This window comes from Ranitomeya variabilis, chromosome 1 (assembly GCF_051348905.1).
Source record: "Ranitomeya variabilis isolate aRanVar5 chromosome 1, aRanVar5.hap1, whole genome shotgun sequence".
In the NCBI taxonomy this organism is placed as follows: domain Eukaryota; kingdom Metazoa; phylum Chordata; class Amphibia; order Anura; family Dendrobatidae; genus Ranitomeya; species Ranitomeya variabilis.
Genome location: NC_135232.1, coordinates 611,156,763 through 611,171,193, shown reverse-complemented (window position 1 = coordinate 611,171,193; position 14,431 = coordinate 611,156,763). Strand labels below are relative to the sequence as shown.

The window sequence follows — 14,431 nt, the reverse complement described above, 5'->3', positions numbered from 1 at the left end:
GAAACCATAGAGACCGGAAACAAGATAGAACGTACGCGGCGGCGAATCTCGACGGCCATCTTGGTTGTGGTAAACGAGACCTTACTGTTACTTGGGATAAAAAAAGAGGACTGTAACGCATTAGTAATGTTAGAATTAATGCATGGGGCGTGAGGGGTGTTATAAAAGGGGAAAATGAGTGCAAGTACGTGGTGGGAGACGAGTCACGTGATGGTTACAGATCCCCGGACGGCCCACCCTGCTACACCAATGTCACATGACCAGAGCTAGAACCCCGTGACAACGTCCAGTGACAGCAGAGGAGGCTGAGAGGCGCTGGAGACAAGATGTCGGGCAAAGACAGGATCGAGGTGTTCCCCTCCCGGATGTATGTACAGTGCGTGTGTCCCTGTGTGTGGGGGGCGATGCGGCCACTGCAGGGGGCGGCCTTCATGGGATTAGCAGTAACGAGGCCTTAGAGGGGGTTTCCATCACCAAACAATGGCGCTGTCTGACCATCACGGGACATTACTACGCCTTATAAGGACACAGGTTGCTTATTTCTTTATCTTGTTGCATTTAGTTTTCTCCTTGTAGTCTCCCAAGACTGGTAACGTCTTCATTTCTCTGTCCATCTGGACGGAGACTTTCTTTTTCTGGAGGGTTGTTGTTATCGGACGCTGCTTGGGGTCATTTACGACGTTTTGATTGCTTTTTATTTCATACTCCGGAGTCATGGCAGATTGTAAAATTAATTATCCTGATCGGTAAGATCAGGATAATTAATTTTACAATCTGGCTTTTTTGTATGTGATACGAAATATTGTGTGTATACACATTGTAAAGTGCTGTGGAATATGTTGCCACTAAATAAAAATTATTTATTATAATTTATATATATATTTAGATTTTTTATTTATTTTGTATCTTTTATATTTAACTGGTAAAAAGTGAGATGATTGGAATATATTTTTACACGTATGTGTGTGTGTGTGTGTGTGATATATATATATATATATACTCAAAAAAAGGAAAAGCAGCACAAAATAATTGAAAAAAAAGTGGACTTTAATGCCTGAACGGCGTGGCAACGTTTCGGATGTGTTATCCTTTGTCAAGGCTTGACAAAGGATAACACATCCGAAACGTTGCCACGCCGTTCAGGCATTAAAGTCCACTTTTTTTTCAATTATTTTGTGCTGCTTTTCCTTTTTTTGAGTTTATTACTTTTTGACCATTGGATTGCTGGTCGGAAGAGCTCTGCATGCCTTGTTAGGCTACGTTCACATTTGCGTTGTGCGCCGCAGCGTCGGCGCTGCAACGCACAACGCAAACAAAAACGCAGCGAAACGCATGCACAACTGCGTTTTGCGCCGCATGCGTCCTTTTTTTGATTGATTTTGGACGCAGCAAAAATGCAACTTGCTGCGTCCTCTGCGCGCGGGCGCCGCAGGGACGCATGCGGCGCAAAACGCAAGTGCGATGCATGTCCATGCGCCCCCATGTTAAATATGGGGACGCATGCGGCGACGCTGCGGCGCCGACCGCAAATGTGAACGTAGCCTAAGGTAGTAATTTGATGCTGTTCCAATTTTTTCACTATATATATACAGTGGGGCAAAAAAGTATTTAGTCAGTCAGCAATAGTGCAAGTTCCACCACTTAAAAAGATGAGAGGCGTCTGTAATTTACATCATAGGTAGACCTCAACTATGGGAGACAAACTGAGACAAAAAAATCCAGAAAATCACATTGTCTGTTTTTTTATCATTTTATTTGCATATTATGGTGGAAAATAAGTATTTGGTCAGAAACAAACAATCCAGATTTCTGGCTCTCACAGACCTGTAACTTCTTCTTTAAGAGTCTCCTCTTTCCTCCACTCATTACCTGTAGTAATGGCACCTGTTTAAACTTGTTATCAGTATAAAAAGACACCTGTGCACACCCTCAAAACAGTCTGACTCCAAACTCCACTATGGTGAAGACCAAAGAGCTGTCAAAGGACACCAGAAACAAAATTGTAGCCCTGCACCAGGCTGGGAAGACTGAATCTGCAATAGCCAACCAGCTTGAGTGAAGAAATCAACAGTGGGAGCAATAATTAGAAAATGGAAGACATTCAAGACCACTGATAATCTCCCTCGATCTGGGGCTCCACGCAAAATCCCACCCCGTGGGGTCAGAATGATCACAAGAACGGTGAGCAAAAATCCCAGAACCACGCGGGGGGACCTAGTGAATGAACTGCAGAAAGCTGGGACCAATGTAACAAGGCCTACCATAAGTAACACACTACGCCACCATGGACTCAGATCCTGCAGTGCCAGACGTGTCCCACTGCTTAAGCCAGTACATGTCCGGGCCCGTCTGAAGTTTGCTAGAGAGCATTTGGATGATCCAGAGGAGTTTTGGGAGAATGTCCTATGGTCTGATGAAACCAAACTGGAACTGTTTGGTAGAAACACAACTTGTCGTGTTTGGAGGAAAAAGAATACTGAGTTGCATCCATGAAACACCATACCTACTGTAAAGCATGGTGGTGGAAACATCATGCTTTGGGGCTGTTTCTCTGCAAAGGGGCCAGGACGACTGATCCGGGTACATGAAAGAATGAATGGGGCCATGTATCGTGAGATTTTGAGTGCAAACCTCCTTCCATCAGCAAGGGCATTGAAGATGAAACGTGGCTGGGTCTTTCAACATGACAATGATCCAAAGCACACCGCCAGGGCAACGAAGGAGTGGCTTCATAAGAAGCATTTCAAGGTCCTGGAGTGGCCTAGCCAGTCTCCAGATCTCAACCCTATAGAAAACCTTTGGAGGGAGTTGAAAGTTCGTGTTGCCAAGCGAAAAGCCAAAAACATCACTGCTCTAGAGGAGATCTGCATGGAGGAATGGGCCAACATACCAACAACAGTGTGTGGCAACCTTGTGAAGACTTACAGAAAACGTTTGACCTCTGTCATTGCTAACAAAGGATATATTACAAAGTATTGAGATGAAATTTTGTTTCTGACCACATACTTATTTTCCACCATAATATGCAAATAAAATGATAAAAAAACAGACAATGTGATTTTCTGGATTTTTTTTTCTCAGTTTGTCTCCCATAGTTGAGGTCTACCTATGATGTAAATTACAGACGCCTCTCATCTTTTTAAGTGGTGGAACTTGCACTATTGCTGACTGACTAAATACTTTTTTGCCCCACTATATATATATATATATATATATATATATATATATATATATATATATATATATATATATATATATATATATATATATATATATATATATATTGTATATGCATTCCCCTGCATTTATTTAGTTCCTTTATTGGGGGTCCTGAACCTTTGATCACCTGCACTATACAATAGTGCAGTGTTGTAGTATAGAGGAGAAATCACATGAAGTGGCCACTGATTGGGCTTGACATATGGCAGAATTGGGGGTCTATGCTGCCCTGGTAATCCATGTACACCCAGGCATCATGTGGTATTGGACCCTATGATGTACCTGCCTGTGTCATATATTGACAGTGGGGTATATACAGCTGGGATCAGAGCTAGGGGTCTTGGTGGGGAATAATGTGGGACCCACCATAGGTATTTGATTGGTGGGGATATTACTTGCAGCCCCCTTACTTTTTAAACTGCCCGTACCTAAGTGTTCCCTGATTAAAAGTAAGTGCCCCCCTTTAATTCTATGACCGTGCCCTGTGTGTAACAAATCATGTAGTGTCAGTCGCCCCCTCCCCCATCCGCTGTGTGTTTTTACCATACACAGCAGTTGTGTTCACCATCAACACCCTCCATTGTGTCTTTTGCGGAGATCAGCGGCGTCCTCTACCCTGGGTCACTGCTTGTTCAACTCCTTCCTTGTTTTGATGCTAGAACAGAAAGAAATCAGATTTTCCTACCAGACACTTGTGATCTGATGGCTCCTGCCTTAAAGGGGTCCTCTGATTTAAAAATAAACCCTTTATGTCTTATAAACTTTAGTACCTTTTTACCAGAATGATGGAATCCACCCCAGTATAATGACCTAATGGGTGTTATGGTGGTGAATTCCTGGCTCAGGCATTGGCTAAGGTGCCAGGGGGAGCAATGCCTTTAATATTGCTTTATCAGTTTGGTTGCCCCTCTGAATGTGACAGACGTGCCACCAGCTGTGATGAGGACCAGTCTGGCAGTAGGTGCGGGGACATTTCTCAGGGTAATGTCATGTAAACAGGAGATGTGTGTGTGTGTGTGTGTGTGTGTGTATAGTAAACCAGCCTCTGAGCATTCTGGATCCGGCCGGTAGAGGATGGAGCGGGGCGGCAGAGAAGAAATAACAGTAAGGAATGATCCTACACGGGGACTTTATTGAATCGTCCCTGCCCCACCGTCAGGACTGCAGGCGGCTGTCAGAGTGTAGGGAGCTGTACACATTAGCAGTGGCTGTGCACATTCCCAGCTTGGCCATGAAATCGGCTAGCGGGTACAGCTTGTTTTCATAGTGACATGTTACTCTGCGGTGTGCTTGGCCCCACGTGCCTGTGTGCACCCCCGATGAGAGGGTAGATGGCCACATGGAGGGATCTCCTCCCAGGTATTGGTGGATCATGGACTATGGCACTACGTGGCCGTGTCAGATACTAAGATATAAGTCCATTCAGGGAACATGGAGGTCCATTATTGGTGTCAATCTAAGAACTGCCTAAACTCTGCCCACATGTGGCAGGATAATGTCCTGCGCCAGGTCTGACACAGGTACTGGGGTGGTCTCCTCTGGGCCGGTATTTGCCCGTGGTGAACACCTCTATATAGAGTAGATAACACAGGATCCACCATTCACAATAGGGGATGTCACAGCTCACCTCCTCCTCCTGTACAATGACTGATAACACCTCTATATACAGTAGATAACACAGCAGTCACCATTCACAATAGGGGATGTCACAGCTCACCTCCTCCTCCTGTACAATGACTGATAACACCTTTATATACAGTAGATAACACAGGATGCCCTATTCACAATAGGTGATGGCACAGCTCACCTCCTCCTCCTCATGTACAATGACTGATAACACCTCTATATACAGTAGATAACACAGGATCCACCATTCACAATAGGGGATGGCACAGCTCACCACCTCTTCCTGTACAATGATTGATAACATCTCTATATACAGTAGATAACACAGGATCCACCATTCACAATAGGTGATGTCATAGTTCACCCCCTCCCCCTCCTGTACAATGACTGATAACACCTCTATATACAGTAGATGACACAGGATCCACCATTCACAATAGGTGATGGCACAGCTCACCTCCTCCTCCTGTACAATGACTGCTAACACCTCTATATACAGTAGATAACACAGGATCCACCATTCACAATAGGTGATGTCATAGTTCACCCCCTCCCCCTCCTGTACAATGACTGATAACACCTCTATATACAGTAGATGACACAGGATCCACCATTCACAATAGGTGATGGCACAGCTCACCTCCTCCTCCTGTACAATGACTGCTAACACCTCTATATACAGTAGATAACACAGGATCCACCATTCACAATAGGTGATGTCATAGTTCACCCCCTCCCCCTCCTGTACAATGACTGCTAACACCTCTATATACAGTAGATAACACAGGATCCACCATTCACAATAGGTGGTGTCACAGCTCACCTCCATCCCCTCCTGTACAATGACTGATAACATCTCTATATACAGTAGAAAACACAGGATCCACTATTCACAATATGTGATATCACAGCTCACCTCCTCCTCCTCCTGTACAATGACTGATAACACCTCTATATACAGTAGATAACACAGGATCCACCACTCACAATAGGGGATGTCACGGCTCACCTCCTTCTCCTGTACAATGACGTATCTACTGTATATAGAGGTGATATCAGTCATTGTACAGGAGGAGGTGAGCTGTGACATCACCTATTGTGAATGGTGGATCCTGTGTTAACTATTTAAGTGATAGCTCTGTATGTGCTCCTGTACAATGAGTGATATCTGTAGATAGTTGACAGCACCTGTGGCTTTCTCCATTGACTTCTATGGGGGACCCAAAAACAGCCAATCACACTTGCTGATTTTTGTAATTACATGAGCGATTTTGCAAATTGTATAGGAAGCTGTGTAACTAAGGGGAGTCATGAAATGTTATCAGATTTATTTTTAAAGATTTGCACCGTATGTTGTGCTGATCCCATTGGGCCTCATAGACATCATGTCATATGAAACCTACGGTACTGTGTTGCCCATCGGACTGCAGTCAGGCACACAGGGCAAGCGCTGGGCTCCCCCGGTATCAGTATGTCAAGCAGTCAGATTGAGGAACTGTGATGTAGGAAGTGCCTCTCATCAAAACCTCCATGTCAGTAATGATCTGTCTGTCATGTACTTCTGTATCTGAACCCGAATCTTTCCAAATCTAAACTTTGTTTTTCCTCCTGCTTTTTAACGTCCCTAAGCCTGATAGTTCCCTTTCCATAACTGGCAGGCAGAATACCCACTCATGGGTTATAGTTCACTGAGATCTTTCCTTCAATCCCTGTATCCTATCACTCACTCATGTCACATTCACCTCAAAAACATCACAATAATCTGGCCTTTCCTTACCTTCTTACTGCCACTCTCTACTTATCAGTTTTGCTATCCCTAGACACTCTACTCTCCAATCTATCCTGAAGGCAGACTCCTATTTCTGTCCAGCTGCTACACCGATGCCTCCACCCTGTGCCAGTCATTACAATGGTTCCCCATCTGCTACGGAGTACAATATAATATATAATAACATACCAGAACTGATCACAAAGGACCATTTTAAACCGGAATACTCCTAAACAACAATAGAGACCATACGAAAAAAACCATGGAGTTTGTACATTCCCCAATATTGAATAGTGAAAATATAATAATAAATACCAGGACAAAGTACTATAAAAATATACCACTCTTTATTAGTTATATAGAAAAAAACAAGGCACACAAATATATGAAAAAATCACATAAAATATACATAAATAGTACCACAACTATTGGACAGATCTTGAAACAGATGATGCAAAAAATCTGGCGTGGCAGGCTATCCATAGCATGAGAGCGTTCCAAATACCCACACATATATATGCACAAAAAAGGGGGGAACCTCAAGGAATAAACCTATGAAACTGGGTAAAGACCATAGAGGGCTTATTGGTACAATAATTGAGCCATGAGGCTGAAACTAAACTGCAATAAGTGCATGTGAAAAAAATCCACCAGCCTGTCTTACCCATCGGATGCCAAATGCCACAGCTCAGGTACCCCAACGCGCGTTTCGCCGCTGCTTCCTCAGGGGGCAGTGTGTACAATATAAATTTATCACTATTACTTACAAAATCTGTCACAGTGCTGCACCGCCCTACATCTTTTCCCTAAGGCTATGTGCACACGTCAGGATTTCTGGCAGAAATTTTCCTTACAAAAACCGGACATTTCTGCCAGAAATCCGCATGCGCTTTTACTGCGTTTTTGTGCGTTTTTTTCCAAATGCATAGAATTGCAGGAAAAACGCGGAAAATCCGCAAAATTAATGAACATGCTGCTTTTTTTACCGCGATGCGTTTTTTTCGCGGAAAAAAGCGCACCATGTGCACAAAACATGCAGAATGCATTCTAAATGATAGGATGCATAATGTATGCGTTTTTAATGAGTTTTTATTGTGAAAAAACGCGAAAAAACCTGAACGTGTGCACATGGCCTAATTTCGGTGTTCCACCTCACCCATTCTCTCCACAGTGCTGCACTGCCCTGCATCTCCTCCCTAATGTCTATCTATCACCCTGTTGTACTCTCCACTGTCCTGCCCCAATCTACATCTTCTCCTTCATCTGTGTCTACCACCCTACCTGTGCTCTCCACAGTCCTGCATCACCCTACATATCCTTCCTCACCTACATATCCTTCCTCATCTAGCTACTTTATGTTCTCCTCAATTATGGCTACCACCTTATCCTTGCTCTCCGCAGTGCTGCATCGCCTTATTTCCTCCCTTATCTCTTATCACACACCTACTGTCCTCTCCATAGTTTTGTACCGCCCTACATTTCCTCCATCATCTGTTTGCCCCCCCTACCTGAGCTCTCAGTTTTTATCAATGCTCTCCATTCTGCTTAATAGCTAGGACTAACATCCTCCATAAGCCGGACCTCCCACTCCTATATCCAAGACTTTTCTCATGCTGCACCAGTTCTCTGGAATGCACTACCCAAGACAATGTGGTTCCCAATACCTACAGTTTTAGTTCTGTCCTAAAAACACATTTCCTCTTTAGGCTGTCCTAACACATTACCTCCCTAATGTAACTGTCCTCCGTTCTCCCTTCCTACACTTTCCTCCTAATCTCTCCTTTCCACCATCTGTCCCCCCACACTCCGTACACTCAGCAGCACTTAGGATCTGTACTTATACAGTGATTGCCGGGAATCATAGTGGTTGGGTACCCATTAATTAAGCAGGTTAGTGTTGGTATAAGATTTCCACAGTGAAAGGGCACCTAGATTTTGGTTTCCATAATATATATTTTTTTTCTTTTAGGGCTCAGACCATCATGAAGGCTCGTTTGAAAGGTGCCCAAACTGGACGCAACCTGCTGAAGAAAAAGTCTGATGCCTTAACCATGCGCTTCCGACAGATCCTTAAGAAAATTATAGAGGTGAGGTCCGGCCGCAGCTGAGAGGAGTACACAACCCAAAACTCAGTGCTATTCTGGCATCCCCCAGCTAACGAGAACCAGACATAACTGTCTGTCTCCTGATATTAGAGACACAGCTGACTAGTCAGCCATATCTCTGTTCTGCAGAGGGCTGTCATTAGATGCCTGCACTGATCATGGGTAGCACTGCACGTCACGGAAGAAGCACATGAACGCCCTATGCCGGTCAGTAGATACCTGCACTGATCATAGGTACAGGTGATTCTCACAAAATTAGAATATCATCAAAAAGTTAATTTATTTCAGTTCTTCAATACAAAAAGTGAAACTCATATATTATGTAGAGTCATTACAAACAGAGTGATGTATTTCCAGTGTTTATTTCTGTTTATGTTGATGATTATGGCTTACAGCAAATAAAACCCCCAAAGTCATTATCTCAGTAAATTAGAATACTTTATAACACCAGCATGAAAAATGATTTTAAAATCCGAAATGTTGGCCTACTGAAATGTATGTTCAGTAAATGCACTCAATACTTGGTTGGGCTCCTTTTGCATCAATTACTGCATCAATGTGGCGTGGCATGGAGATGATCAGACTGTGACACTGCTGAGGTGTTATGGAAGCCCAGGTTGCTTTGGGAGCAGCCTTCAGCTCATCTGCATTGTTGGGTCTGGTGTCTCTCATCTTCCTCTTGACGATACCCCATAGATTCTCTATGTCAGGGGTGGGGAACCTCAGGCCCCAGGGCCATTTACGGCCCTTGATGACCTTTTATCAGGCCCCCGAGCAGATTCTCAGGGACCACATACTTGGTCAGGGAGGTGTATTTTTATTACAACCAGCTCATTGATTTCTTCTTGCTCTGTTAGCACACACATGCAATGTTCGCTACTGAACACTGAAGGGCATGCAATGAAAGATTACGTCCTGACACCAGTGCCAGAGTCAGGATGTACTTTGTGGTCGGAGTTTGTACGACCCCCAAAGGATGGTATAAATATCCAAATGGCCCTTGGCAGAAAAAAGATTCCCCATCTCTGCTCTATGGGGTTAAGGACAGGCAAGATGGCTGGCCAATCAAGCACAGTGATACTGTTGTTTGTAAGCTAGGTATTGGTGCTTTTGGCAGTGTGGACAGGTGCCAAGTCCTGCTGGAGAATGACATTTCCATCTCCAAAAAGCTTGTTGGCAGAGAGAAGCATGAAGTTCTCTAAAATTTCCTGGTAGACGGCTGCGCTGACTTTGATCTTGATAAAACACAGTGGACCTACACCAGCAGATGACATGGCTCCCCAAACCATCATTGGTTGTGATGCCTGCACTGATCATAGGTATCACTGCAAGGCCTGGAAGGACCACATGAGCGCCCTCTGGTGGTCATTAGATGCCTGCACTGATCATAGATGTCAATGTACGTCCTTGAAGAACCACATGAGTGCCCTCTGGTCGCTTGGTCTCCATATATGTTTTGTCAGAAAAAAGAAGCGTGGTGGAGTGTCCAGAAATATTTGGTCAGTGACATAAGTTTTGACACTATAGCTGTTTACCAAAACATTCAATATACAGTTATATTATCAATCTGAGTTTAAAGCGTCGACTCTCCGCTTTAATTTGAGGGTACTCACATCCTAACTGGAGTAAGGGTTTAGGAATTACAGCTCTTAAGGGGACCAAAAGTAATTGGTCTGTTATCTCACAATCTATTTCATGGGCTACATGGGCTTTCCCCGCATTAATCCATCAATTAATCAGGTAAAAGGTCTGAAGCCGATTCCAGGTGTGGCATTTGCATTTGGAAGCTGTTGCTGTGAAACCACAACATGTGGACAAAGAAGCTCTCAATGGAAGAGAAACAGACTATCTTTAGGCTGGAAAAAGAAGAAATCCATCAGAGATAGCAGAAATGTTAGCAGCAGCCAATTCAACAGTTTGGTGCATTCTGCAATAAAAGACTGCACTGGTGAGCTTGGGAACTCAAAAAGGTCTGGACATCCACAAAAGACAACAGTGGTGGATGATTGCACAATCCTTTCCATGGTGAAGAAAGACCCCTTCACAGCATCCACCCAAGTGAAGAACACTCTCCAGGAGGTCAGTGTTTATAGAGGGGAATATATGTCCCTGTGTGTAATGCGGTGCACAATGTAGAAACTAGAATCTGGCACTCGTATAATGCAAGCTGTAATCGGGATTTATTTAGGAAGCTGCAATCCTGCGACCTATAGACGTCTCTCCTATTATGACGTTTGTGGTCCACACCAACCATTGGAATAAGCTGTATTACTGGGATATGGAAACTAGAACTGCCAGGGGCTCCCTCACCTGGGCTGCTACCTTCTTATCCTTGCACTATATCACTTGGGTCTTTCCATTCAGCAATCCGGGAAGCCACTTGCATTTTTTTCAATTGGTGACATGTTCTGCCTGTACTTCCACTGTATCTTTTCCTGGCACCTTCTCCTCCAGCCTTTTATTCTTCCATCCCTCCATTTCCATCAGCTACTACCTTGGCCATGAGCATTAATTTTTACAGGATGAAAAGGGCAAAGTGGTCAAAAATTATGTTGAGCAGGCCGAACTTCTAAATTCCTATTTTGCATCTGTGTTCTCTAAGAAAACAATTGTAACATCAACTGATCTTCACGGTGCCATCGAAGGAATAAAAGAATCCGCACTATCCATAAACAGAAGTCAGCTGCAGTAAAGGCAGCAAAGCATCACAGAGGAGGAAACCCGGCGATGAAGACGTCCATGACCTCCAGACTTCAGGCCGTCATTGCCTGCAGAGGATTCTCTACAAAGTATTAGAAATAGACATTTTATTTATGGTAAAGTTAATTTCTCTAACTACCCCTGAAATGAGGCGGCTTTGTAGGAGAATGGGGACGTGGCTCCACGGCGGACTCTTGATATGGTTATATCCTGTTTTCTGCGGCGCTCAGTTCCTCTGCAGTCATGCGCTCTTCTCCTGCCGCGCGGTGCTTCTGTTCTCCTATTATTTATGGGCCGTATATTGCGGCATTACACCCCCCTCTGACTCCATAACCCGCTGTAGCGGTCCGTTACCCTCCCCCTGCTGTGGTGTACTGTAGCTCCATCTATGCACACACTTTATTCTTCACGTTTTTATTAATAAACGTCTGATATCTTCACTAACCTGTTCTTTGCACATTGTTTTTTTTTTAATATATTCCATTTTCTTGTGCCGGCCAATTTAACTTGTCCTCTTACCTGTTGGTACATTTCTACGCTCACTGCATTTGATATTCTCATTACTTTCTTTGCACCTTGACTGTCTGCATAGTGTGACTTGCCGCTGTGGATAAATGGTTGCAATTCCTTAACGTTTTACAGGATATTTGTGTTCACCCTATTTTAATTCAACCAATAAGTTTCCACTTCAGTTGCATCTCTGTTTCACATTTAATCAGAAATCGTGGCCTGCAGAGCTGAAATCTCCGAGATTCAGTCATTGGCCGAATTTTTCTGGACCTGACTGTAAATCACCCAAAATACTAATGAAGCACTGATGGTAAAAGTGAGGGCCTGCTTATAGTGGAAAGGTGGCCACCTGTGGGAAATACTCCCTATTGTGTATGCAGCTGCCTTGGGGTATGACTCCAATCCCACCATATTTACGTGTTTCACCTCTGGAGCTTCTTCAGGGGCTTTCTGCTAGTAATGGATCGTTTTGTGCATGGACCATAAATGTCTGTTATTTAAAATACAGCAGTGGAATCTCACAATGTGGGAAGTTTGTGCACCCCAGGTCTACCTATCTTGTATCTGATAAACTTTTGACTCCTGATTGTAGTTAGTTTGTTTGTTTGTTTTTTTTAACAGTCTTTACACACCTTTGCCGGTTCCAGCTCTGCGTCTCCTAGTATCTGTTATTGTCTGCAGCGCTGACATCACGTCAAGTGCAGCAAGCGATCTGCCCGCTGTTGACTGCAGACATTACCTGAATCTGGAAAACCTCTTTAAGACAGTTTGGTGAAAATGAATTCAGTGATTTTTATCTCTAGAAATGACTTAATAATTCTCCTTGACATTTGTGTTCTAGACCAAGATGCTAATGGGGGAGGTAATGAGGGAGGCCGCCTTCTCACTCGCTGAAGCCAAGTTCACCGCAGGAGATTTCAGGTGAGCGGCATAAATTATAGTCCCATCGCTGCCATCGTGAGACAAGGATGAGATGCAGCACAAGATGCTCTGTAGGGGAAAGTATTGGGACACACGTCTAAATCCTTGCATTCAGGTTTCTCCTACAGTTCCATTGCCCCTGGTGTGTAACATCCAGTGTATGACGTTCCGGACCCCCGCCATGCACTGTGTGGATGCACTGCCTGTATCACACTTGATAGGTTGACCTGTGTATCTAATCCTATCAAATGTGATACAGTTTACTGAGCTATGTATCTAATCCTATAATGTGTGGTACAGTGAGCAGTAGTGGCTACCAGAATCTGCGCTGCCGGCCGTCTTCAGTGACTGTCAGCAGCTCTGTATCACTGGCAGTCACCAGTAATGTCTGCACACTGCGATCCTACACTTCATCCTCCTTCATTCTTGTCCAATCACCCAGAAGGGGAGGTGAGGAGTGACATCTGACCCCGCCCACTTTTGCTGCAGTCGTAAGGTGAGCGAGCACTACACTAGGTTTTCATGGCATATTTCAGCAGGTTCCCCCCCTAGTGTTTAAACATGGAAATATCTAAACTTTTTACATAATTGTTCTTCTTTTATGTCAGAAATAATGTGTATATGTGTGTGTGTGTATGTGTGTATATATATATATATATATATATATATATATATATATATATATATATATATATATATATATATATATATATATATATATATATATATATAAAAATTTTTTTTTTTTTTAAATTTAAAACATTAATGTTTAAAAAGTTTTTGATGACACATTCCCTTTAATGTTCGTTTACATTGTGAACACATTCAACTCTGCTTAATCTAGTCTTTCTCCGCCACAGTACAACAGTTATCCAGAATGTGAATAAAGCCCAAGTTAAAGTTCGAGCAAAGAAGGACAATGTAGCAGGTAATGAATGATTCACAGCATGGGGAGGTTAGATATTCCTCCATAATCACTAAAGGTACCGTCACACTAGGCGATATCGCCAGCGATCCGTGACGTTGCAGCGACCTGGATAGCGATATCGCTGTATTTGACACGCAGCAGCGATCTGGATCCCGCTGTGAAATTGCTGGTCGCTGCTAGAAGGTCTGCACTTTATTTGGTCGCTAGGTCGCCGTGTATCGCCGTGTTTGACAGCAAAAGCAAGGATACCAGCGATATTTTACACTGGTAACCAGGGTAAACATCGGGTTACTAAGCGCAGGGCCGCACTTAGTAACCCGATGTTTACCCTGGTTACCAGCGTAAAAGTTAAAAAAACAAACAGCACATACTCACCAGCGCGTCCCCCAGCCTCTGCTTCCTGACACTGACTGAGCTCCGGCCCTAAACTGAAAGTGAAAGCACAGCGGTGACGTCACCGCTGTGCTGTTAGGGCCGGAGCTCAGTCAGTGTCAGGAAGCAGAGGCTGGGGGACGCGCTGGTGAGTATGTGCTGTTTGTTTTTTTAACTTTTACGCTGGTAACCAGGGTAAACATCGGGTTACTAAGCGCGGCCCTGCGCTTAGCAACCCGATGCTTACCCTGGTTACCCGGGGATCTCGGCATCGTTGGTCGC

At 43.9% G+C, this 14,431-nt stretch overlaps 1 protein-coding gene across 1 annotated transcript in view; it reads left to right on the top strand.

The window, feature by feature from the left end:
* The first annotated feature begins 190 nt into the window (after nucleotides 1-190).
* Nucleotides 191-14,431, top strand: part of ATP6V1D (ATPase H+ transporting V1 subunit D) — a 32,519-nt gene continuing 18,278 nt past the window's right edge. The window contains exons 1-4 of the mRNA XM_077260618.1: nucleotides 191-367; nucleotides 8,583-8,700; nucleotides 12,770-12,849; nucleotides 13,710-13,777. Coding sequence (XP_077116733.1) covers nucleotides 327-367; nucleotides 8,583-8,700; nucleotides 12,770-12,849; nucleotides 13,710-13,777 — 307 coding nt within the window. The 5' untranslated portion in view covers nucleotides 191-326. The remainder of the gene's footprint in view (nucleotides 368-8,582; nucleotides 8,701-12,769; nucleotides 12,850-13,709; nucleotides 13,778-14,431) is intronic.